Source organism: Enhydra lutris, unplaced genomic scaffold (assembly GCF_002288905.1).
Source record: "Enhydra lutris kenyoni isolate GAN:26980312 unplaced genomic scaffold, ASM228890v2 scaffoldscaffold24, whole genome shotgun sequence".
NCBI classification, from domain to species: domain Eukaryota; kingdom Metazoa; phylum Chordata; class Mammalia; order Carnivora; family Mustelidae; genus Enhydra; species Enhydra lutris.
The window spans coordinates 7,157,253-7,184,660 of NW_019154108.1; the positions used below are offsets into that span (position 1 = coordinate 7,157,253).

The 27,408-nt window shown below is 43.2% G+C and overlaps 1 protein-coding gene across 1 annotated transcript; it reads right to left on the minus strand.

Annotated features, from left to right (window-relative positions):
* Window positions 1-219: 219 nt before the first annotated feature.
* Window positions 220-27,408, minus strand: LOC111150761 (fumarate hydratase). The gene is made up of 10 exons (XM_022508354.1): window positions 27,256-27,408; window positions 19,571-19,705; window positions 16,869-16,979; window positions 14,766-14,942; window positions 12,119-12,301; window positions 8,746-8,911; window positions 7,439-7,642; window positions 5,844-5,971; window positions 3,588-3,741; window positions 220-593 (listed from the first exon to the last, which is right to left on the minus strand). The coding sequence occupies exons 1-10, from the start codon at window positions 27,379-27,381 to the stop codon at window positions 451-453; spliced, it is 1,527 nt and encodes a 508-aa protein (XP_022364062.1). The 5' UTR covers window positions 27,382-27,408; the 3' UTR covers window positions 220-450.

Genomic DNA, 27,408 nt, shown 5'->3' on the forward strand with positions numbered 1-27,408 from the left:
GTTACCGTATGCCCGGAAACCACGGGAAGAGAAAAATGTCTAAATATATAAGGAATGAGGAAAGAAGTACCTTTTCATTAAAGGGGAATCGAAAACAGCACCAGCCAACAAAATTAAAGCTCTTTAAAAATTGGTATGGCTCTTTTATAAAAGATATGAATAAACACACATACACAGAAATGAGATTTGACTATAAAAGTCAATTAACATAAAAGAAAAATGAGTCTTTTTTACTTTATACAATTTAATCACTTCATTTTACACTTTTCAAATTCACTTTTGGACCCAGCACATCCTGGGGTTTTATGTATCGACCAAGTTGTTCTGCTACAGACATTCAAGTTCAGGAGCCGTTTCCTTGCACATTCATCCATTTCTGTTTAAGAACAATAAGGAGTCTTTTTCATTTCTTTTATTGAACATAATTATTTTTATTATAAATTTATTAAATCACTTTGGACCCAGCATGTCCTTGGGTTTCACCCACTCATCAAACTGCTCTGCGGTGAGAAAGCCGAGTTCAACAGCAGTCGCCTTCAAGGTGGATCCGTTTTTGTGCGCCGTCTTCGCAATCTTTGCCGCCTTGTCATATCCTGAAGAAAAAAATTAAAAAGGCAATGTAGGAGTTCGTAGTGAAATCTGGTTTTCTAAAGCAAAAGGTAATCATTTACTCAACTGAGGCTACTGATCTCTTAAGTAACATTTTTAATCTTAAAAATATTTAACAGGGGCACCTCGATGACTCAGTCGGTTAAGCCTCCAAATCTTGGTTTCAGCTCAGGTCATGATCTCAGTCATGAGATCGAGCCCCTTGATGGCTCTACATTCAGCATGGAGTCTGCTTAAGATTCTCTCTCTCAGGGTGCCTGGGTGGCTCAGTGGGTTAAAGCTTCTGCCTTTGGATCAGGTCATGGTCTCAGGGTCCTGGGATGGAGCCCCGCATCGGGCTCTCTGCTCAGTGGGGAGCCTGCTTCCTCCTCTCAATCTGTCTCTCTGCCTGCCTCTGCCTACTTGTGATCTCTGTCAAATAAATAAACAAAATCTTAAAAAAAAAAAAAATTCTCTCTCCCCCCCTCTGCTTCTGCCCCAGTTTGTGCTAAATAAATCAGTAAAATCTTTAAAAAAAATTTAACAGTGATTATCCTCAGAGCTGTGACTTCTGATGCAGCCTAAACCCTTTACTTTTCATTAGTGAGACAGACTTAAACATACCTCACTTTCTATAACAGATTTGTTTCTAAGGGCAATTGGCCACTTTAATTGTCTTTGGGTTCCCCTGTGTAACTCTCTGGCTAAATGCTAACGTACAATAATTTCTAAAGGTTCAAAAACATATTAGCCAATCTCAACACTACACTGAGAACAACTCCTATCTTCACGGGGGGTAAGAACAAAAACACAATATAGCACCAAGACATGAAAACATACTTCCGAGTAGTAGACATATGTGTTTTTCCCAGAAACATGTTTAACTGGAAGCAATGATTCTACAAAAGCATAACCAGCTAAGTGTCGCAGTGCCGCCAGCAGACAGCATCCCTGTGTGGGAGCTGTGGGCACTGGCTCTGAGGGGGGAAGGGGCGGGGCTGGGGAGGGATGCACCTGCCAGCTGCTTCCAACACACTTGTCGGTACTTTGACATCTTCCCAACATCCCAAGGATACAGGGGACAAGTTTTAGCAGAGATCTATTCTCATACCACACACCACCACCAAACATATCTGTTTGCCTCAGATATTGCCTCTGGAATTAACAAAGGCAGGGACAGCTTTGCAAGTTGTCTTAACACAACTGAAAAAAAGGTCAGAAGGCAAGAGCAAGAAAGAACATAAGAGAGTGCCTAGCTGGCTCAGTCAGTTCAGCGTCTGCCTTTGGCTCAGGTCAGGATCCCCTGGCTTCTCCACCTCCCTCTGCCCCTCCCCTCTGCTTGATCTCTCTCTCAAATAAATAAAATCTTAAAGAAAAAAAAAAAGAACAAAAATGGAACCAACAAAGGAGAAAAAAAACCCCAAATGCCCCCAGATCAGAGGACTATTGTCAAAGGGACAAAACCCTTGAGGCAACACGATCGTCAAGTGGGCAAGATGTGGCGCGTCGTTGGCATGTATCCATTAGCCACCCACGAACAAATGATGGGCGATTCCAGTATTCACCTGAACTGGCGAGGCTAAGCTTGTTGAAAAGGGCATTTACTGATCAGAGTAACTTAGAGAAAGAATTTTCATCAGATGGTCAGGGTCACCATTAGGTATTGTGTAGCCTTACACTGAGGACGTTAGAGTCTAAGTCTTAACGCTAACCGTTCAGCTCTACTCTTCGGGTCCCACAAATTCCCATCCCCAGCCAGCCTGCTCCACGAGTGCGCAGAGAACCCGGGACAAGCAGCTACAAGGCTCAGGCTGTAGCAGCAAGGTGCGGCTTGCCCATTTATCCTCGTATGGCCTTTGGCTCACAGAGATCTGATTCCAAGAAAGACGAATCAATCACTTGGCATTAGGAGCACTTGTAACTTAAGTGTTCTCAAGTACAGATGTGAGAGAACGTTTCTCACATAAGCCTTTGGGTTCCCCTGTGTAGCTCTCTGATTGAATGTGAAAGTACAATAATTTTTAAAGGATCAAAATATTATTACCAATCTCAATTCTACACCCCAGAACAGGCTATATTGCATGTCACAGCTACATACATATATGATATATACAGATATATATCCTATAAATATTTGAAACAGTCAAATGAGCTCTAACTTTATAAAACAGAAATTACAGCTTGATGTGAAGCCAACAGTAGAAAATCTGCCTTGAAAGTTCGGCATTATAGAAGAGTATTTTAAACAGCAACCATATCGTGCCAATGACTGTATCATAACTTAGTATAAAATAGAAAATCGAAGAATATGTTAACAACCTCAGCTCATCAGTAAGAAGGTGGGAAAAGGCTTTCAAGGCACCATAACAATGCAGCGAGTGTCTCCAAACCTACGAGCTGAAACTGTGTGTTGGTAAGGATCACTCCCCAGTCTAAGCAGGTATGTTTGAATTTACACAATAAAATATTTATAGTTCTGGAATAGGCTTGCAATGTAAGACTCATGGTTTTAAATATAGTATTTACATTTTCCTCCTTTCCCTACAAGCAATGAGTACTACTCTTTTTCTTCTGTTCTTATTGGTAACTCCCCATTTCTGAACTGAATCAAAGAACAAAACCGAAGTGTAGTAGAGCAGCTAGAGAAGGCAGAAAAAGGAGTTCATCCCACACTGCTAACCGGCCAGTGACACCTAGTGACGCTACCCGGTGAGGAGAGCTTTCCCAAGTGGAATGCACAGAACGTTCGGCCTCTCGATACCACTGAGATTTATGTAAGTTTGAACTGCTGAGTTTACCACATTTCAAATGAAACAAAGCTTCACTGACAGCATATTAGTATATAACAGTGTCTTTCAACTCAGTTGCAAATATTTTGTGAGATTTTACTAAACAATGCCCGAAAGGAATTTGCTGTCCACCTTGATCCAACAATCTCTTAAAAATATTTTAGCTTTTTAATTTTGTAGTCGAAAATGGCATAATTCCTTAAACCTTACCTATATGAGGATTAAGAGCTGTCACCAACATCAGAGATTCATTCATCAGCTTGTTGATCCTCTCTGTGTTGGCCTGGATTCCCATGACGCAGTTTTCAGTGAAGGAAACAGCCGCGTCCCCCAGCAGCCGGGCTGAGTGTAACACGTTTTTGATCTGGGACGGGAGGGGTGAAGGGGAGAGGGAGAGACAGAAAGAGGGGTTTACTGAGCCTAACTTTTGTGCCCAGTAATATATATTACACGCTGGTTCCTAAATGAGTATGTAATTTGATAAACATGGAGCACTCCTGTGGTGTGTAAAGCACCATCCCCCAGAAACAAATGTGAAAGAAATTATGAACCTTTGAGGACACGGAAATCTCAAAGACGTAAAAGCCATAAACACAACAACTGGAACCCAAGAGACCTGTAGTGTGAAAGAACACTGAGTGGTATAACATGTTAGCACAAAGAGAAAACTCAGTTGCAGGAATCGGTGAAGTCCTGTTTGATGGAAGGGACTTAGATAACCAGAGATGGAAAAAGAATCCTCTGGAAGAGAAGTAAAGATGCAGAGGTTAGAAAGTTCAGCCTGTTTGAGGCAGTCAGTGCAGAGAGGGCTTCCCAGGTCTTAATGGCCATCATGTCATTAATGCTTAACAAAACAAATATTCCCCAGACCCTTTAAAATAAACTTTCACACAGTATTTAAAATGAACATGAAATCAGTTAGTTGGCTTTAGAGTTTTTTTTTTTTTCCTTTTTTGTAACATTTCCAATACGTATAAAGATATATCCACATCCTACTCTCTTTTGGGTCTAAAAACTCAGGGTCTGAAAAGTACAGTCCCAAAAATGGACTCCAGTAGAAGGCTCAGAACTTCAAGGTTTGATTTGGCACTAATGATTTTAATATAAGGCAAATGTTGGGGTGCCTGGGTAGCTCAGTCGGTTAAGTGTCTGCCTTTGGATCAGGTCATGATGCCAGAGTCCTGGGATCGAGCCCCACATCGGGCTCCCTGCTCAGCAGAGAGCCTGCTTCTCCTTCTTCCTCGACTCGATCCCCTACTCATGCTCGCTCTCTCTCGCTCTCTATCTCAAAGAAATAAAATCTTAAAAAAATTTATAAGGCAAATGTTGATTACCTTGATGGATTTTCTATAAAAGACAAAAAATATATATTTTTTTAAAAACAAAAAGATTAGCAAGACATTTGTTGCACACCTATATTGCCAGACAGCCAGTATTTTCTGTTTGGAATCTGACATGCAAGCAAAGGCTTAGATGTCTGAGTTCTGCTTTGGCTTGGCTTGTATTTTTCATGAGATTGTACATTTCAACGAGGGCAAAAAAACATGTCTCGCTTATTGTTCTATCACTAGTACCCAATATGGTGCCTGATATAGATTTGACAAATGCACTGAATAAATATTCTTAAAATCTATCATTTGCCTGTCTTTCTCAAAGTAAAACCAGACTTTACACCAGATATAAACTGGTAATAAGCTGCCAGTGTACTTTATATATAACACTTTACACACATAAAGCACTCCAAAGGATGGCGGTCCCATCACCTGAAGCTGAGGAAAGTGGACGAAAGATAAAGATGACGCACCCTGCTACATCTTCATGAAGAGGAAGTAAAGGACAGAATTTAGATGCACAAATATTTTCCAGGTATGTGGAAAAGGGAAAACCAATGAAGGAAAGCCAGACAGGGACAGTGAAGAGCACAGGAGGAGGGTGCTGAGGAAGCCAAGGAGAAGTGTTTAAAGGCCAAGGTCAGATGTCACCAGGTCTACGGGCCTGCGGGAGTTCCAAATGACCAGGAGAATAATCCGAGGACCAGCTGGGGGCAGGAACCGGGAGCAGTGTTTGCCATAAAGCGAATGCAGGTTATCCTTCTAAGACGACGGAGTTTGAGGGAAGCAGCAGCAATGTGAGCAGGAGACAGAGTTGAGGGACGGCTCAAGGAGACCCGACTTATTTCTAGCCACTGGCATCTCCCCCACTGGGTGAGGGACAAGGAAGAAACCCACACCCTCTTTCCAGACTTTTTCTTCTTATTAAATAAAGCAAACCATCAAATCACTTGAGCTAAAAGTCACCTAATTAGATATCCAGGCTGAATCTTCTAATATTAACAAATGCTTGACTTCCAATTGCTACTTACATCATCCCAGTACCTAACATGAAATCCTAGAAAACTTTATGAAAGAAAACACAAGACGATTAGCCTTCAGTCAAAAAACATTAAAAGCTGAACCTCGAACTTACCATCATTGGCTTGAAAACATTCAACTCAAAATGTCCGTTGCTGCCTCCGACTGTGACGGCGACGTGATTCCCCATGACCTGGGCGGCAACCATGGTCAGTGCCTCACACTGGGTAGGGTTCACCTTGCCTTCAAAAGAGCCACCAAGGAAAGATTCCACGTCAAACGTGCTCATGGTGTCGAGTGCCAGTTAAGATCACGTATCATGTCAACTGATCAAGAAAAGGAGGAAATCTAACTTCGTTAAATAAAGCAAGTCCCCCGTCATCAGGGCTGATACAATGAAACCAAGCAAGAGAGAGGGATGGGTGGCCCCAAACCGTGACCCATTGGCTCAGGGGCTCCTGAGTAATGAGTACCCACACCCACACAGGAAATGCGGCCCTCTCCATTTCCACGGCTTTCGTTCACTGTAGCACACCGGAGCCAGGCACTGAACACACCGCGGGGAGTGACGCAGCCCCTGGCCTGCAGAACCTGGAGGCCGGGGGAGAGAGCTGGCAATTACAGCACATGAGGGGTAACCACAGAGAAGTGGGCTGCAACGGGAACACTCATAAAATAAGCACCGGGCTGACATTCGGGAGACTTCTCAGAGGAAGCGGACATGAAGCAGAAATTCTCCTACTCGTCCTAAGTCTCCAGAGCCCCATCACCCTGGGAGCACCCCTCTGACGAGCTCAAGTCTAAACCAGACACTGCAGATGCCTCCGACCAGTACCAGGCGACACACCGAAAGGTTACTTCCTTCTCTGTGAATCTGGGCTTCTCTTTTCTAGGCAATCACTTCGAATTTGCCGTCAACTAAACTCACATCATTTTTCAACGTAAACTACTCTAAAACCTCATCTCTTCTCGTTCTATACACGTGCATCGATTTCAGAGAACCTATAGTCAGGTCTTTCTTTCTCACTATTAAAAGTCACCTTCTCAGTTTTAGTCGAACCTACAGAGGACTTAGCATATGAATCTTGATCCTGTCACCTGGTGTGCCGCTGTTTCCTTATCCGCTGACGTGAGCCACTCGTACCCCCTGCCTTCGCCCTCCGTGACCAGTGAAGTAGTGAAGGGGCAGAACCCCTCAGCCTCCCGTCTGAAGTCAACTCATTAGTGTCACTCCAGTGTCACTGTTCACCCACTACATTCATCTAACAAGGCTACCCACATGTCCCCACGGGACTCAGTGACAGTCACAGGAGTCTGTCACTTCCCTTATCTGACAGGCCAAAACCCAAAGCAAAAAATGAACTAACAGGCAGTTGGAAGAATCTGTTTCTATTCAACCCATGCTGATCACTTTAACAGCTGGTTTCAGAGTTCTTCTGGCTTTGGATTATGAAAGATGGAACTTACACATTCGCTCATGTAGGCACCAAAATACACGTGCTCACTCATTCTCTCTTCCTGTATTGCTGGGTGGTGTTCCCAACTCAGATCACGGGGGGCCCGCACACATTCTGAAACGAGTGTGCAACACACATCCCTATCCGTGTTTGGGATCAAACTCATGCTCAACACACAGAGACACGCTCTGTTTATGAGGATGCCCGGGTTCTTGTCAGCTGCAGTGCTCAGATTTACCAGCTATGTCATTACCTGGCATGATACTGCTTCCTGGTTCATTTTCAGGCAAGATCAGCTCTCCCAGACCTGAGCGGGGACCAGAACCCAGAAAGCGAATATCGTTGGCGATCTTCATCAGACTGCAGGCGCTGGTGTTCATGGCTCCACTGAGTTCAACCAAAGCATCGTGGGCGGCCAGAGCTTCAAATTTATTTGGAGCTGTGACAAAAGGCAAGCCTGAAGGAAAAAAAAGTATATCTATGAGTTAACAGGTAGAATTAAATTTTTTTTTTCTAATGTCCACAAGTTAAACAGAAAGTTCCAGGACACGAAAAGCAAACACAGAAGAAAAATTTTACTTCAAGAAAAAATGATTATCTTCTGATTCAAGCTTTGTCTAGGGTTAAGTCTTGAACAAGCAGGAAGAATCTGGAGATACTAGCATGTTTAAAGGATAAAGAAACAAAGACAATAAAAGAAATGCACTGAAAGAAAAACAGTGTTCTTCTGCGAACATGTGTATGATGCCTACTTCTGAATAAGGAGGAAAAGGAGCTGAAGTTCACTTTATTCCACACTCTTTTACTAGTACAATTGTTCCCCATCTTAGGCTGTCCTAGTGCCTCCTTTAGCTGGGACCCCGCAGACCCCCCGAGATGGCAGGGAGCCAAAAGGAGTTAGAATTTCCATTCACTGTCGCCTGTGTTCAAATTTTAAAGATCACATATTCTAATTCCTATAATACAGTTCTTCTCAATTAAAACTTGACTGAAAAACCAATCTCTACTAGAGACCATCTAATTATGTCTGCCCTTTCAGCCAGTAACATCTATCTCTTCAGAAGAGTTTTCTGGAGATGACAACTCCGCTGTAATAATAGTTATTATCGAGAACACAGCACTCTCTCTACTAAAGGAAAAACAAGATTCAAAAAGGTCATTAACTCAGAGAAACGTCCCAGTATGATACAGGGAAAAAAGAAACTAAGACTGTCAGTATCTCAACATATCTACCATTGAAAGCACTGTGTCTCAACCATCTGCTGATTTTGCCTGCTTTGAAAAGGGTATTTGAAACAGCTTTAAAGGGAAAATGACTGAGCATCACCATGACAGTAAACAAGCCAGCACGGACGGATTTAATTGCACACTGTATGAATCATAGATGGGAACCATGAAAGGCAGAAGGATGAATACTGCTACTTCTGAAGCAGACATAAGACACGTTTGATGGGAAAATATTATTTTTTAGCTTTAAAGTCACAAGAATTCAAAGCAGAAACACCTAGAAAATATAGACCAGTGTAACGAAGAGGAGTCAGAATTCATATTCCCGCTGACCTGTGAGCGCGGCCACTTTGGCTGCCACCTTCTCTGCAAAGCCGATTCTAGTATTCAAGCCGGTGCCCACGGCGGTGCCTCCGGCCGCGAGCTCGTAGACCCTTGGCATGGCGGCTTTTATTCTCGCCATCGCGTATTTCACTTGTTGAACATAACCACTGAATTCCTGGAAAGAGAAGGAAATTAAGGAGAGAACATGTGATTTCCTAACAGCTTAAAAGTGACTCTGACTGTGTTGAACAGAAGTTCTTTTAAATATGTTTCAGGTACTAAATTATGAGCTACCAAGTGGCATGTGTACCATTTTAATTCATACGATGATCAAAGTACAAGGAAGAATGAGGATTTATAAACCTATAAGGTGGGATGACACCACAGAGGGTAACATGCAGCCTGTTTAGCTGTTCTTCTTCTAATAGAAAGCAAAGAAAAACAACACAGGAAATAAGCTTTATTTTTTAAAGATTTTATTTATTTATTTCTGCAAAAGAGAGAGCAAGAGATAGGGAAAGAATGAGCAGGAGCGGAGGGGAGGGGCAGAGGGACAAGCAGACTCCCCACGGAGCAGGGAGCCAGCCCTACATGGCGCTCGGTCTCGGCACCCTGAGATCACGGCCGAGCTGAGGGCAGACGTTTAACCGACTGAGCCACCCAGGCACCCAGGAAACAGGCTTTAAGAAAGAACTACTTCAGCACATTAAATTATTAGTCTGTTTGCAGGTGATTTTTTTTCTTGTTGTATCCCAGACAACTTCAAGAAAGAAAAAAAAGAACAAACAAAAAACCCTGAATCGTTTCTCCAGACAAATACAAACACAGACATTTTCTCCACACAATTTCAGCTTAAAAACCTAACAGAGAACAGGAGGCTGAACGGCTCACTGAAGAGCACAAACAAGTAACAGGCCACGCAAGACTAGAGCTTCCAGATGCAAGTTAATTCTGCTATTACTGTCACAGGGTTCCCAGAATGACACATTCTACAAAAGGTAGCCACAGCATGTATTGTCTGAACAGGACAAGGCCCCTTTTAAGAATTATGCTGAAACAATTTTAAGAATTATGCTGAGTGGGGTGCCTGGGTGGCTCAGTGGGTTAAAGCCTCTGCCTTCGGCTCAGGTCATGATATCAGGGTCCTGGGATCGAGCCCCGCATCGGGCTCTCTGCTCGGCAGGGAGCCTGCTTCCCCTTCTCTCTCTGCCTGCCTCTCTGCCTACTTGTGATCTCTGTTTGTCAAATAAACAAATAAAATCTTTAGGAAAAAAAAAAAAAAAAAGAATTATGCAAGGACAAAAGGCATAAGCCAGAACTCAACTGAGCAAGCCAGACTATATGGTTACACTAAAGCTCTTTCCCCTGCCTAAAAACATGGAAAAACCATGAACAGTTCTGATTAGTATTAGGATATCTTTCTGTTTTAAAGAAAACATTTTAGAAGCCGTAACCCCTTTCAGGTAGACCAGATCCATCCAACCTAACGTCACTAATACATAACCAGCTCGGTGCACTTAAGAAGTTTCTTTTTATTGGGGAAAACCTGCATAAACTCAAAAGGAATTCCAGTCAAAGCAAGTGTAGGTGCTCCGGTAAGGTGAAGTCCACCAGAAAACTTGCTGATGTAACAGGGAGAATGATGATTTTACCCAGGAGGCTGGCACGGCCTCAAGAGACACTAGCTCGGTGGTTGTCCACCATGTGATACACACAACAAGGAAAACGTTAGAAACCAGAGGGACACTGCTCCTCTGTGGAAACCATGCCAGGCACTAAGAATGTGCTGCAAAGAGAAGAGGCTTCAGGGACAACGAAGGTAGGAGCTCCCTTCTCTCGCAGCACCTGTATCCCAATGAATCATTTTGTTTTCCTCGTCCCTTCCGTACTGAAATTAAGCTAAGCAACCAAGCTTCCCGCGCTGTTCATTTGAACAAAACTACCAATGAACCTTTTCAAGTAAGCAGCCCCTCTCCCTTCGCCATCACCTGATACCGCATCTGAGCAACTCCCCGTTCCCGAACCACGGGAGAGTTTTACCATCAAAAACCATTGCCTGGGTGCACCTGGGTGGCTCAGTGGGTTAAAGTCTCTGCCTTCGGCTCAGGTCATGATCCCGGGATCCTGGGATCGAGCCCCGCATCGGGCTCTCTGCTCAGTGGGGAGACTGCCTCCCCCCCTCTCTCTGCCTGCCTCGCTGCCTACTTGTGATCTCTGTCTGTCAAGTAAATAAATAAAATCCTAAAAAACAAACAAACAAACCAACAAAAAACAAAAACAAAAACCATCACCTGATTCCCTTCGTGTCCTTCGTGGTGCGTGCTACTAGACATGCTCTGAGGCACTGATCAAGAAACACAAAAACACTTTCTGGTACTCGGGGGAAGAGAGTAATACCCCTTTCCCATAGGGCCCAAAACAATCTTAGAGGTAGACAGGCCTTGCTTAATCAATTTAAAAGTAATTTTTATAGAGCCTACTCTGTACAGTAAGAGACAAAGGGAGACAGGATAATGGTCCTGGGACGATGAAGGCGGCGGTGACCGCTAACGCCAGTATGTGCTTATTACTACGTGTCGGCATGCTTCTACGCCCTTCACGCAAACCAATGAGCACCTCACAACTGGGCTAGGGTACAGATGTTATTTTCCTCATTTTTTTTTTTAAAGATTTTATTTATTTATTTGACAGAGATCACAAGTAGGCAGAGAGGCAGTCAGAGAGAGAGGAGGAAGCAGGCTCCCCGCCGAGCAGAGAGCCCGATGCGGGGCTCGATCCCAGGACCCTGGGATCATGACCTGAGCCGAAGGCAGAGGCTTTAACCCACTGAGCCACCCAGGCGCCCCTATTTTCCTCATTTTAAAGCTCAGAAACCTGAGGAACAGAAAAGCTCACTAATTTTCCCAGGGTCCCACGGTATGTACGTAGCACAGCTAAGCTCTCAACCCGAGCCGACTGCCCAGAGACTGGCTCACTGTCCTCCCACTGTGCTCTTCCCCTCAGAAGCTGTCAGTGAAACTACTGACGGGTTAATGCAGAAAAATGTCTGCCACTGAACTGTTATAACCTGGCTTTTATTTTTTATTTTATTATTTTTAAAAGAGTTTATTTATTGATTTAACAGAGAGAGAGAGACAGTGAGAGGGAAGATGAGCAGGGGGGTGGGATGGGAGAGGGAGAAGCAGACTCTCCGCTGAGCCGAGAGCCTGATGTGGGACTCGATCCCAGGACCCCGGGATCATGACCTGAGCCAAAGGCCGACGTTTAACGACCGAGCCACCCAGGTGCCCCTAACTTGGCCTTTTAAACAAGTACGATTTAGAGGGTAACATGCTGGCCACTGTACCAACCCCAAACCGAATCAACAGCCGCACTCATCTACCTGCCCGAGGGTGAGAGGAACGGCATCCTGCGTGTGCGTGCGCCCAATTTTGATGATCTGGGCAAACTCTTTCGACTTGGCATGGAGAGCATCGTGCAGCTTCTGGAGTCCCGGCAGGAGCACGTTGTGGACCTCTATGGCGGCAGCAATGTGCATTGCTGTGGGAAATGTGTCATTTGAGCTCTGTTGGAAAATTTACAAAAATGGTAAAATGTTACATCAGAAGCAACAAAAAACAAACTTGAATGTCTCCATTAAAAATGTCACTAAATGATTACAAGAAACTCATGTCTTTAGTGCTTAATGACACTGACTTGTGGCAAGACGAAGCTCACTTAAGGTCCGAGAGCAGCAGTCGGGCTTAATAAGCACAGGACTGTATCCCATACGCCACTACTCTTCCATACTATCAGGGTATCTGCTAGTAAATGGCGGCAAGCAGGAAGGACAATTAGCAAGTGCACGTAAGGGTATCTTGCAGTTACCGATAGTCTTTTATTAAACTTGAGCAAAATTCTTGTGAGGTAGATCATCACTTTAAAAAAGAGGAAACCCAAGCTCTCAAAGAAATGGTGTGACTTGCCAAAACAGTTAGGAACTGGCAGAACTGGGACCTAACCAGGAAGTCCATACTCCATGCTCTGTTTTCAACTGGAAACCCTATACTTTTAAATTATTATGCTACTTAAAAAAAAAAAAAAAGTGTTATTTTTATAGGTTTTTACTGTGGAAAATATCAAACCATTTCCAAGAGCAGAATGAATGGTACAAGGAACATTCACGGTGCACACTGATCTCGCCTGCCACATAAGCGCCCCCAACTTGTACACACGTGATTACTCTCACTTGGATTTCAGACTTCAGTATACATAAAAGAGAAGTTTATATATTTAAACGCAAGTAATAAGTTTGAAAAATCCTTCATACGGTAACCTTGTATGAAAAAGCTTCCCCATTAATACTTTAAAATATATTAAAATACACCTAGCACCAGATCTTAATTTCTGAATATTTTCCAATGAGATCCTCCAAGAGTTCCCTGGAAAAATGGCACTGATGGAGCCCTGGGGCAGGGAAGCTACAGCAGGATGAGCCTGGAGCATCTGGTAGAAGAAAGTAGAGAACTGCTCTAAAAAAAGAAAAAAGGAGCAGGGGGAAGGATAGGGATACATCCAAAGGACACAGGAGCCAACAGAGAGGACTCCCAAAGCTAGAACAATCTGAGCAACAACATAAGTAATAACAGTATCAGATTAGAGCCCTAAGAGTAAAATAAATATGCACAAATCCATGTTGATATACATAAACAGATACGTAAGTGCGGAGGTAGAGAGAAGAGGACAATCTTCTTTACGGAAAAGTTCCAATTAATACGAGCACAAGGAATGAGGGGAGTACAAAATCTTAGCGTCACCACTAAGACATCACAGTTGCAACTGCTATAGGCAAGATCCACTAGTGAACGATAAGCTTTGTGAACAAGTTTAAGGAGAAAGAGGGTATTTGCCCAGCATCAAAACTACTTATTAATTCTGTGTTGATTTTAGTACATGACCAAAAATTCCTTGATTCGCCTCCCTCTAGAAAGTGAAGTTGAAGGGCAGTGCCCGAGCAGAGGCAGGCCTGCGTGGCTCACTTCTAACAGAGAACGGAAGGTGGAGAAGCCCAACGGCCTAAACAGGGGTTGAAGCTCACATCACCAGTCCCAAGTCCTGGTGCTATCATGTACCCCGGCCATGACGCACTAAGAGGAGCCCTTCCCTTCTGAACAGTCTTCCCAAAATCCAGAGTCTCCACCTGATCATGAGAAAGCATCAAACAAATCCAAACCGAGGGATTCCACAAAATACGTGACCGCGACTTTCGAAAGTGTCAAGGTGACAAAAGACGAGAGTCAGAGACTGGAGGAGACTAAGGGAACACAGCAACTAAGTGCAACGTGTAATGTGGATTTTATCTTGGAAGAAAAAAGATGTTGGTAGAAGACTAGGGCCATCCTAGTAAAGTCTGTCTAGTTGAGGGTGCTGTATACCAATGCTAATTTCACAGTGGAATAAACGTACCAGGGTGATGAAAAATGCTTAAGAGAAGTTGGGAGAAGGGTATACAGGCACTATGTGTGAAGTACCTTTGTAATTCTTTTATAATTCTAAAATGATTTAAAAATAAAGCATCTTTAAAAAACAAAACAATATAAATACACTTATATATTAAATTCAGGTTCCCCAATAGGGATTTTTATGAAGTTTAAGACACAGACCCAGGATTTCTAAAAGAAATAAGAACATACAAGAATTCTGGAACACTGAAAAGAAATACAATAAAATGGAAAAAATATATACTTCAAAGAAAAAAAATGTGGTATATGGACTTTCTTCATCTGGATTGAACCTGAATTTTGAAAAGTAGCTTTAAAATATTTTATTTTTACTACTCATACCTCTGTTGAAATAAGCCCTTTAAACTGTGAGTTGTTAAAATAAAATCAAAAGAAAATGCCAAACCCACAAACAAACAAAAAACACATCAGTCCTTTCCACTAAAGAATGTAAGCCAAAGGAATCTTCCTTGTCAAAAAGCTAATTCCTGTTTTACGGGCATAATATCAGGCATTCTTTTCAATTTATAACAAAGATCATATACTGACCTGGCTTTTATTAACGTGGTCATTGGGATGCACGGGTTTCTTGCTACCAAGTTCACCTCCTAGCATTTCAATTGCTCTATTGCTAATGACTTCATTTACATTCATATTTGTCTGGGTTCCAGATCCAGTCTGCCACACCACAAGAGGAAAATGATCATTTAATTTGCCTTCGGCTACCTGCAGGAAAAAAGGTTTAAAAAATGGGTTTTTAAAAATAAGAAGTATTTGATAACCATTTAGCTCTTGTGATCAGCTATGATTAAGGAGTCACCTATCAAGTGCCCTTCTAAAGATGCTCACTTTTCTCATATGCTAAATGATTTACAGATGGTGCCGCACAGCTCGTGCTTGTCCAGCGACTCCAGGCTTCTGCAGCAGCCCGTGCTCCAACCACTGCTGCTCTACAAAGTGAAAGGTTATCTACTCTGAAAGATACAATTGCACGGATTGCAGGTGAAGACTGAATCAAAGCCATCTTTCTTCTGTTATCTCCAACGGCCTCCTCTAATAATAACCAGACAGGGCCACCGTTAAGGCTGGCACACCTTAGATACGTTTCCTGTGGTGCTCAGTGGGAATGTCCAACAGAAGTTACAGCTGGACTCAGCATGATAATGAACGAGTCACTTGAAAGTGAGTTTGCTAACAGCTACTTCAGTGCACAGACGTCCAACATGTAGCAACTGCCAAGAGTAGAGACAAACACAGCCCAGATTTGTCCATTTCTGTCGTGTAATTTTATGTGTTAGTTTTGGAATTATAAAGCTTTCTAAGAGAGTAGGTGCTGAACTTCATCTTCAAGAATGATTTTAGCTTAAAAAAATCAGTACACACCCTAGAAATTTATTACCTTAAACAGTCCCTTTTGAAATAAAACTTTTTTTCCTAGTTATGTAATAGACGTTCAGTGTGGAACATTTTGAGAAGTGAGAAAAGTGTAAGTTACGATAGCGCTGCCCCCCCAGAAATGGTGACTCTTGGCATTTTGGCTTCTCCCTTTAGGCTTGCCCCAAGCAATGGGTGTGCAAACATGCACAATGGAAAACACATGTTCTCTGTTCATATTTTCCAAACACAAATAGGATCATAAAATACATACATTTTGCTACCTCCCTGACCCATACTTCCTATATGGTGGGCTCCATCATAGGACATTCTGGACATTTTTTTTTTTTTTTAGTATTTTATTTATTTATTTGACAGAGAGAGAGCACAAGTAAGCAGAGCAGCTGGCAGAGGGAGAGGGAGAAGCAGGCTCTCTGCTAAGCAGGGAGGCAGATGCAGGGCTTAATCCCAGGATGCTAGGATCATGACCTGAGCAGAAGGCAGCCGCTTAACCGACTGAGCCACCCAGGTGCCCCTATCATAGGACATTCCTAAGAAAGTAATTTTCAATGGCTCTATTATATAGTTTATATAAGCATCTGTTATGGTCGGGTACAGTCTAATTTAGTATTATCATAAATAGTACTACAATGAAAAACATTGTAAATATACATTTTTAACCATTATCTCTGACTACTTCCTTAAGATTACATAAGTGGATTAGTGAAATTACATTCTCCATACATATCATCAGATAACTGATTGGTTTTAAAAGGAACCATTTATACTTAAAAAATAAAATGTAGTATAAGTTTAACCATGTCTCTTCAGGTTTTCTTCAAACTGTGAAGAGAATGAAAAATAAAAGGTATGGGGTGCCTGAGTGGTGCAGTTGGTTAAGTGTCTGACTCTTGGATTCAGCTCAGATCATGATCTCAAGGTTGTAAGATCGAGCCCTGCATGGGGCTCCGTGAGGAATCGACTTGAGACTCTCTCTCCTTCTGCCCCTCCCCAACCTTCTCTCTCTCTAAAATAAGTAAGTCTTTAAAAACTTTAAAAAAAAAATTTTTTTTTAAAGGTACAGCATCATCCCAAAACTTTTGCCACAATATTTTAAGCACCACATTAATATCCTCACCAAACAAGCTGCTGTCACCCTACCTTGAAATTCATTAACTCAGGAATTCAGCGCCCCTTTTCCCTACCAGAGCCTGACATCATCTAGCAGAGATGCGGGTCTGATGTCACTGAGTAAACAGCACACTTGTCACCTCCTACCTCATCTGCTGCCTTCATGATGGCCTCGGCAATCTTGGAATCAAGACCGTAATCCTGGTTTACTTCAGCAGCTGCTCGCTTCAAAATGCCAAAGGCTTTAATAACTGGGATCTAAAATTAATCAGAAAAAAATCTCAAAATTGCAGGTTTCATTAAGCATATAAATTTAAGATTATTCTTTTATGCAAGTGTAAAAACTACATAAAACACTAAAGTAAGTAATGTTACAGTAACACTAAGATTACAGAGAGGTATGTAATGAACCAAGATTCATCATGTATCTATTTAGGGAACCAAACAAAAGCAAATAGATTGACTCTTTAATACATGTGTGTGTCTGACCGCACCCCCCCAAACACACAATGCACCACTTTTTTTTTTTGAGAGATTAAAACAGACATGTGTTTATTTCATATATATAAACACAAATGGCACTTGGTCATTTCACCAGCAAGTACCATTTTCCCTCACTGGATCTCATGACATATTATAATTTTTCCTTCTCCTCATTAAAAACAATAAAAGTAAAAATAATATTTAACTGCCAATAAGTTCTAAATAACTATTACTAAATGGGTATCACCTCATCCCAAAGCCAAAAAGCAAGTTCTTCTGAATCGTCAATGAGGCTTTGACATTCCTTAAGTCATTGGAATGTCCCTCAGAATATTTCTTTAACCCCAGGGTACTACGTACGGACTTAGGGCTTACAGCTTCTGATGCATCATCTCACCCTATCTCAAACCCTTTCGGTTTGCAGATCTTTTCACTTCCTGCTCTGGATCACGTCACCAAATTTAAAGGAGGAAATTCAGCAACTTTTGCTGACACACCAAGGAAGTGGAATATGGTTTTTGTGAGATGAGAGAAGTATGTATTATTGCCAAAATTAATAATGCAGATTATAGTCTGGCTCCCACACGAGGTCTGAAGGGGGAAATGTGCAAGGAAGGAAGGAAGGGTGGGGAAAAGTACAGGAGAAGCTACGGTCCTCACCCGGAATCAGGGGGGAAAACTGAAGAAAAGGAAGAGGACATGTTAAAACCAGGCTGAAGGGAGGACACGCTGAAGGTCAAACAGAAAAGGAAATAACAAGAGAATATCCGTGTTTTGGATTCTAAGAAACCAGAATCAAAACATTTTGAGTGTTTTACCCCAATGAGATAGAAACAAATGGCACATAGCATTAAAAACTTAAAAACTGTAAACATGACACGGGTGGGAATTTCAATTTCTACAGGAGGACACTGCAGTGGTGGCTTAAACCACAGCCAGGTCGTAACCGATGGGCCTCCCCACTCTGGCCACCAGAACGCAGCAACTGACCCCAGTGCCTGCGGACTCAGAAAATGAAAGGAGCGTCACAGCAGTTTCACTGACTACGATCACGATAAAATGGTAAAATGTCACTGGGGAGAAAAAGAAGGGTCTCATTATTCTTAATTTACTCACATTAGAAGTTCATAATCGTTTTTGGTTTTGCTTTCCTTTGGACCTCAGGTACAAAGGGCCAGGTTTACACACACTGCTCAGATCAGGGCCCATCAGAGTCTGCCTTGTATTTTAAAAAGTTCAGGGTATTAATCGAGGTGAAGCAAACTGTGACAAAAAACAGATACCCCCATGTCCGTCTTTTACAGGCGCCGAACAGAAGCCGCCGCCCCATCTCTGGAGCCGCGGCAGCAACCACACCCCCTGAATCCCACCCCTGCCGCCAGAAGCAGGAGCGTTAAACCTGAGCCCTGCTTCCTGCCCCCACTAGTGCCCGGCACTCTCCTCCTCAGTCCCAGGAGCTGAACTCGATGAGGACACTTTAGATCAGCTGCGACCCTCTGTCACCTCACCACGTCATCTGACCCTACTTTGCCCCACCACCAGGCCGACTGGTGGAGGCAGTGACAAAAAGATTTTCTTTTCTACTGTAGACGTGTATAAGCCTGTGAAGGATCAGTCTTAAAGGCTTAGCAATGGGCTAAAATACGGAAGTTAAGAGGACTGCAGGGTAAAAACTGTATTCGGAAGACAGTATTCCACAGTAGCTCCCCGGCCGAAGCCTGGCCACTTGCAGGCTCCGAGCCTAGGCTACAGCCTGGCGCTGACCAGGGTTCACACCGCGGCCGGGCCCCAGTAGCGTACGGAAGCCACTCGGTTAGTCCTTCCCACTTCTGACATCTCTGAAGCCAGGATGCGTCACCATATAGCCAATGACAGGGCCCGACTCCGACAGCCCTTCTCCTTCCTAGTGCTACTGAGTGCATCTTACCGGTGCATCTTCTAACTGAGGTCATCATACACTTACCGAAATACGGTAGGAAAGTTTCCTAATCCTTTGGTCATTCACCTGGCACTGCGCGTGTACTTATGTATAGATTGGGTGAAGAAGTTTTATGTGTTTGTGTACGCTTTTCTGGAAACCGAAACCAAGATAGACAGAAAGTATAATATTAAAGAAAAAGCTGTTTCCTTTTCAATCAGTTTCTTAAAAATCTGTCTTAAATCAGCTTAAAAAACTAAGTACTGAAACGAAAAATGTTCAAACTAAAATTCTAATAAAAATCTGAAAAAAAAAATACCCCAGCAAAAATAAAGAGACTCACAAAGCCAATTCCATAATAACTTTTTATTTTAACTCAGTAAGATATTCATTTGTAAAATAAAGTGACTCATTTGAATAAAGCCAAAACTTCCATAAAACCACTTACTGGCATGCGTTCTGTCGCACCTCCAATCTTAAAATTCATTGTGGATCTCACCGTTTGGGCGCCATAATACTTATCATTTGGGACCTTGAGTTCACCAAAGGTGTCAAACTCTATCCTAAAGGAATCTTGGCTCGCCTAAAGAGAAAAATTAAGACACCGTTAGAGCTTGAAAAGAAACTGAGTATCAAGGTAATAATATCCTATCAGCTTGTAAGGGGCAAGAAACCTAAATACCTACTAAAAAGATAAAAAACACCACTAGATTCTCCTTCTGCTCTCTAGTTCTTTTCCTGACAAATTTCTGTCACACTTCTTTTTTTTTTTTTTTTGGAGTATAGGTGACACGCACAACGGTATACTAGTTTCAGGTGTAAAACACTGAGACTCAACTCTAGATTCTGCTGTGCTTGCCACGGTGTAGCTATCACCCGTCACCACACAACGCTGTCACCACACAATCCACTATTTTCCGTATGCTGTACCTTCTACCCCAAGACTGACTTCATTCCTTAACGGGAAGACTGTACCTGCCACTCCCCTTCAGCCATTCTGCGCACCCTCGCACCCTCTCATCCTCGCACCCTCGCACCCTCCCACCCTCGCACCCTCCCACCCTCGCACCCTCTCATCCTCGCACCCTCGCACCCTCGCACCCTCGCACCCTCGCACCCTCTCATCCTCTTCCCTCTGGCAACCATCAGTTTGTTCTCTGTATTTACGGATCTGCTTCTGCTTTGTGTTTGTTTACTCATTTGTTTTGATTTTTAAATTCCACATATAAATGAAATCATACAGTATTCATCTTCCTCTGTCTTATTTCACCTAGCATAATACCCCTCTAGGTCTACACATGTTGTTGCAAATGGCAAAAACAAACAAACCATCTTTTTTACGGCTGAGTAATACTCGTGTGTGTGTGTGTGTGTGTGTGTGTGTGTGTAGTGTGTATACACCACAACACACCTTCTTTATCCATTCATCTCTCAGTGGACACTTGGGCCGCTTCCATAATTTGGCTATCGTAAATAATGCTGCCATAAACACAAGGGTGGATCTATCTTTTAAAATTAGTGTTTTTGCTTTCTTTGGGTAACCATCCAGTAGTGGAATTACTGAATCATATGGTATCTCTAATTTTTTGAGGGGCTGTTCCCCCACTGTTCTCCACAGTGGCTGCACCAATTTGCATTCCCACCAACAGCACATGAGGGTTCGGTTTTTCTCTGTATCCTCACTGACACCTGCTCTTTCTTAGCTTTTTGGTTCTGGTCATTCTGACAGGTGGACGGTGATATGTAATTGTGGCTCTGAGGTGGAGTTCCTTGACAATTAGTGATGTCGTGCATCCTTTCATGCCTCTGTTGGCCATCTATACATCAGGTCGTCTGCCCATTTTTCAATCAGATTATTTGGGTTTTTTGGTATCAAGTTATATAAGTTCTTCATCTAGTTTGGATTTAACCCCTTATCAGATATTATTTGCAAATAATGCAGATGTTAAAGACAGACAGATACACCTATGCAGAAGATAAAGGAAAGCCTCTGAAGTATCTCTAGTAATCTTTTCCAATCCAGGAGTATACCTCTTATTGGTTAAGCTTCAGCCAATTCAGTGCACTTGGGTTAATCTCTACTTCACTGGGAACTTTAGAAAATGGTCTAAGAATGATACTTTAAAATTTGTAAATATTAGATATTTAAGCAGAGCTTTGCCATGATCTACAAATACTATGAGGCACGGCACAGTGGCTTTGCAGTCAAACAGCCCCCCACTCAGTCGCTGTGTCACCTTCACTAAGTCAGTTTTTCTCATCTATAAATTAAATGTAGCGATAAGGGAGGATGGCTAGGTCAGTTCTTAACCTTTCCAGGGCAACTGAGCCCTCTGAGGATATGAGGAAAGCTATGGATCCCTTCTCTAGAAAAATGAACATAAATACATACATGAAAACTCTTACGTATGATTTTAGGGAGTTTATATCTTGAAGCCAATCCACCACCCTGAATAAGAACCCATGATCCAAAGTCCCTTCTATGGAGACCCTAGGATTCTACCAAGTACCTCAACTTTTGCTGATAAAAAAGTTAACAACTGCTCAACAAATATTTTAGAATACTATAAAAAAGATTTATTGTAAAACACTAAATAGCTGGAATTTACCTGTGACAATTTATATCAAGGAGACATCAGAAAGATACTCCAAGCTTTAATGTGCGTTAACTATGAAATAAACATGGTCAGATGATTCAAAAGATTTAAAAATCCGGGGCACCTGGGTGGCTCAGTGGGTTAAGTCGCTGCCTTCGGCTCAGGTCATGATCTCAGGGTCCTGGGATCGAGTCCCGCATCGGGCTCTCTGCTCAGCGGGGAGCCTGCTTCCTCCTCTCTCTGCCTGCCTCTCTGCCTACTGGTGAACTCTCTGTCAAATAAATAAAAAAAAAAATCTTTAAAAAAAAAAAAAAAGATTTACGAATACCTAGCCAAGTAATTCTGCTTTAGTAAATAGTCCTCTGGGGGGGTGGGAATTAATCTGTAGTTACCCTTTGGGACTAGACAGGTTTACAAAACCGTTTATATGTTATAAAGCCTTCTGGATTGCATAAAACAGAAAAGTATGATTGTATCCAGGTAGAAATACAGTAATATTATCCATGAGGTACATTTTTTTCCTATGTCTAAAAGTCTACAGAAGACTGGCCTAAGCCAGTAAGAAGCAGCCCCTAATAAAAATAATCACACCTCAGCATTTACTGGGCTAATGTAGCAAATTCTTTCCAAGTATCAGGTTATTTGATTTTTACAACCACTCTAGGAGATTTTACTATTACCATCTCCACCTTAGAGGAAATACTGGGGCTTGGAGAGATGAAGTAATCTTGGGAGCTCACCCAGTTAGCAAGAGGAAGGGCCTGAAACCCCCCAACCTTGGACTGTCAAAACCCGAGAACTGTTTGGATTACTACTTTTTTGTTACTACTTCCAAAAGCCAAGAAATGGAGGGAGTAACTTCAGATTGGTCCCAATCAGCCCTTGAGTTGTACCCCTAACCCCGGACAATAAGAGGACGTAAAGATGAGTAGTCAGATCTCTTTCTTTAGTAGGGCTTGGCTACACTGACACCACTATACACCACTTGCTCCCTTCCCTGTAGACCAAAAGCACATGGGGTTCTTCATTTCAAATGCACAAATACAAATATTTTCCATTATGATCTAAGTTTTAGCCTCAGGAAACATCCACGTATGTTGAAGTAGACTTTGGCCCAATAACACCAGCAATCACAGCAGTGACACTGGACACGTGAGCTAGGTTTTCTTCCTCTTGTCACCTCGTTATGTGACAGCAATAAGAAATCAGCTCCAAACGGGAGGTCAGTTTCCATCAGTCACTTGAGGAATCAGGTTCAACTCCTTAGATTTACATCACTGCTTTCTGTGTTCAAAATTATTAAATTTTCATCATAAAACAGCAATAAGTTTGTCTCCTAAGTAACTGGTTTCCATGGTAAAACTCAGATCCATTCAGAGTTACTTGAAAAGATCTAGATGAATATATTTTGCTGTGTTCTTCAGCTTAAACCTGAACAATTTTTTAAATTCCAAATCAAGAAACAGCAACCTCAATCAAATTCTAGGATCTTGACAGTGACCATGAAATTGTGCAGAGGTCAGTTGTGGCTGAAATCACAATCCCAGCAAAAACATCAAAAAGCGTGCTTATTGTCCTCATAATAAAAATCAACATCCCAAATTTGCAACAATAAACATTGTCTGCAGCAGCTTAGGTAGCTAATAACAAACTGTTGCAAAAAGCCAAACACTTATTTCTTTATTTGAACCCAAGGAAATATATACATTGCATCAATTTGTAAAACAGAAACTGAAGCAATGCTGTAAAACACTTTTTAAGACACCAGGAATGAGAGAAAACTATCTGTTAGGAAGCTAGACGTGGGGTCAGCATCTATTAGAGAAGCTCTAAGAGAGAGAGAGAGAAACAAGGAACCAGGTAACTTTGCCAAATCTCTTCAAACATTCTTTTAAGAAACCTACCGAAGCCAAATTTCTGTAAGTGTGCTTTACAGTAACCCACAGAAAAGACCTTTATACAGTGACCTGGTACGTACACCAACACATACATACACGCACACAAGGCTGAAACAAAACCCTCACGCAACAGTAGGAATATTTTCTCTTCCATGCCACTCTATTCTGTCAAAATAATAAGAATAATATTAGTAACTACCCACTACGTTGATTTCACCATCCACTAATCAGTCCACCTGAGGTCTGAAAAGCACCTATGTGGTTTTCAAGATTTTCCAAATTATCATGTACATTATCTCTTCCCAGTGTCGTGGGCAAGAAGAGGAGGGATGCTCACCCTGAAATACTGAGAAAATGATCAGTGCTTTTGATGAAAAATGAAGCAATGAATGGCATCTCTTAAATATATGTTTTTACTTCATACAATATAATCCAGTGTTACTAGAAAAGCTAGTGTTTCTGAAAATCGTGCCTTCATATGCCATAACTCAGATGAGTTTCTAACAGAAGGCAGTTTATCACTTCAGGGTAACACCACGGTTTAAAGAGTTTAACCTGGGGCGCCTGGGTGGCTCAGTGGATTAAAGCCTCTGCCTTCGGCTCAGGTCATGATCCCAGGGTCCTGGGATCGAGCCCCGCATCGGGCTCTCTGCTCGGCAGGGAGCTTGCTTCCTCCTCTCTCTCTCTCTGCCTGACTCTCTGCCTACTTGTGATCTCTGTCAAATAAAAATAAAATCTTAAAAAAAAAAAAAAAAAAAAAAAAAAAAGAGTTTAACCAGCCAGGCATGGGGCAGGCAAAAGTGCTACTTGCCACGGGCTCCTGTGAGATTCGTGCTCATTTAAAATCTCCTCCCTTCCAGGGAAGCATGAAGCGTCACGGTCCTGCAGTCGGATTGCCAGTAGGCCCTAGAAATACCAAGGACTATTGTTAATAGACACTAACCCCAGGAAACTCTCAAATTCAATGAGGTGTTCTCAAAATCTCAATGCCAGTCTAAACCTGAAAGGGTCCTGGGATCGAGCCCCGCATCAGGCTTTCTGGTCAGCAGGGAGCCCGCCTCCCCTTCTCTCTCTGCCTGCCTCTCTGCCTACTTGTGATCGCTCTGTGTGTCAAATAAATAAATAAAATCTTTAACAACAACAACAACAAAATATATATATAGGCCTTGAGCCTCTAAGATGTCCCCATGTATATTCATGTGTAAGATAACCATTAACTAAACCCTGGCATCTCCTGAAGAAATGAAATGCCTTTCAGAGTCTCAGGTTAAAGTGGGTTAAAAGAATATTTCAGTGTTCAAGAAAATCCAAATCATTTTTCCTGTAAAAGGACTATCCAAAGATATAAAAATCCAATATTTGACTTCACTGTGTTCGGGTTTTCGGTTTCTTTCTGAAAAAGTGTGTCTGGTCTTAAAAATGTAGGTAGGGCACGTGCTGTGATGAGCACTGGGTGTTATACGCAACTACTGAGTCGTTGAACACTACATCAAAAACTAATGAGGTATCACACAGTGGCTAACTGATCATAATTAAAAAAAGAGATTTCTCAAATTCATAAACTTCTGCTTCCTTCTAAAAAAAAATGTAGGATGACCATCAAGTCCTGCTATACTGGCAAAAGTATAATAAATGTTTTATTGATATTACACTGTAATACAGAAGATATTATCTATGCTTCCAGACTTCATAGTCATTCTGCAGGTCATGAAGAAAATAAAAGTGACTTTAGGAGATGTAGGGCTTCCCCATCCATCATGCCAACAAGCCAGTATCAAAGCTACATTGTAGTTATTCTCCATGAGACATTCTCACCCTCACTGGGCTATTTCTCCTGGGTAGTTTTTATCACATCATAACTAACTGTGCATCGTTTCTTTGTTTATTTAATCTCCCCTGGTAGTCTCTAAATTCTATGCCTGTAGTGACTGTCCTTTTTCACAGGGCCCAATACACAGCAGGCATTCAATAAAAACGTTATCTTCCTATTGGATAAACATTTGTGTTCTTTTAGATAAAATGTACCTTAGGGCAGTCAGGGTTATGCAAATTCTCAACAGTAGCAGTAAGAAAAACTTCATAAAATCAACACAAAGATTTTGGGGCAGAGCTCAGAGGGCAGAAGATATATGTAGAATTAGGGGGCAATCTGTCTTCATTTGATCTTAGCTATCATTCCAACACTGAAAGCAAGGCAGTGTTAGTTTTGGAACATTTAGAGCAGGGCCAATTCAGCTCTCCAGCCTCCGATTCCCTTTTACAAAACACTAAATTAGTTAAAAACTAAATAAATTTTTAAAAGGCTCTAAAATGCATTAAAATTAGAGCAGGGAGTTGCAGGAACATAAAAGCACCCCGATTTTGTAGGTTCAAGCACAATAATGCCGTGTTAATATCTTCAAGTTTATAGTTCAGAACATATCTTGGACCTTTGAAATACATGGAGGCACTAAAATAAGTGCCCTATTTGCCAAACACAAAGTACTTGCACATGAGCAGGCTTGCCGGGTACCTGTTCTTACTCCCATTTTACACGCAGAAACCCAAGCGCAAAGACAAGCGGCCCCAATCCCCAGCTCTGAGTAGCAGCACAGGATCTGAAATCACAGACTGCAAAGCTCATACCACGGCTCAGTGAACCGTGCGGAACTGTGACTCTTCCTAAACTACCATTTATTTCCCAAACTTGTCCTAACAATACCCGTGTGCCTAAGTATTTAACATGCTCAGTAAAGGGCGCGTGGGTGGCTCAGTGGGTTGAGCCTCTGCCTTCGGCTCAGGGCATGAGCTCAGGGTCCTGGGGTCGAGCCCCGCACGGGGCTCTCTGCTCAGCGGGGAGCCTGCTCCCCACCCCACCCCCGCCTGCCTCTCTGTCTACTTGTGATCTCTGTCAAATAAATAAACAAAATCTTCTAAAAAACAAATAAAATAAAACGCTCGTTAAAAAGCCCAAACTACTGAAGGTGCCACTCTGAAGCGCAGAAGACCTGAGCTTGGAGCGTTAAGTTCCTCAGGAATCTCTGAATAAAAGTAGACGCGGCTGCACGTCAGCTCCTAACCAGGCTGCACCAACTTACTTCAGGGCACACTGTTCAGCACAAGGGGGGGACCACAGCCCAACAAGCGACACAGGCCACTTCGCGAGAGGCAGGATCTTCTCCGTTCCCTACAGCCTTCAGCCCCACCGGAGGCCTGCAAGCCGCTCGCCACACAGCGGAGGGCGGAGGCGACCGTCCGCAGCCGCCTAAGGGGCCGCGGAGGCAGCGGCCCTCGGCCCCGCCTGCAGCCCCGCACAGTCGCCAGCGCAGCGGCCAAGGCGGGGGCTCCGTCCGCACCGGCGGGAGCGCAGCAGCAAGCGCGGCTGCGGCGCCCCCCCGACCCCGCCCGCCCCGGAACGCCGGACCGACCCCGCAGGACCCTCGCCGCCGGACGCCGCCCCTGCCCGAGCGCTCCCTGCGGGCGGAGGCGGAGATGGAGGCGGAGGCGGCACGGCGGAGCCCGGACGCCAGCCACGCGGGCACGCAGCCCACGCCGGGCTCTGCCGGGACGCCCCGGGAATGCCTCCCGCCTGCCCGGCCGGCCAGCGGAGGGCTGAAGGTCACCGCCGGGAGGCCGGGGCTCGGACGGCTCGCGCTCACCATTCGGGCGGAGTTCGGGGTCCGCGGCGGGAGGACGGCCGCCTCTCCGAGGCCGGGAGCGGAGGCTGAAGCCGGAGGCCGCACTAGGCGACGCGAGCGCGCGAGAAGCCGAACGGCGCGATACATGATGCTGCGGGTGCCTGGGTAGAATTT

What these genes read in the sequence shown, in the direction of transcription:
- LOC111150761 (XM_022508354.1), bottom strand. Translation starts at nt 27,381, where the DNA reads ATGTATCGCGCCGTTCGGCTTCTCGCGCGCTCGCGTCGCCTAGTGCGG. An exon ending in GTGCGACAGAACGCATGCCA is followed by an intron (nt 16,980 to 19,570) that starts GTAAGTGGTTTT and finishes GATTAATTTTAG; the next exon opens with ATCCCAGTTATTAAAGCCTT. An exon ending in ATGTTTTCAAGCCAATGATG is followed by an intron (nt 3,742 to 5,843) that starts GTAAGTTCGAGG and finishes CTCCCGTCCCAG; the next exon opens with ATCAAAAACGTGTTACACTC.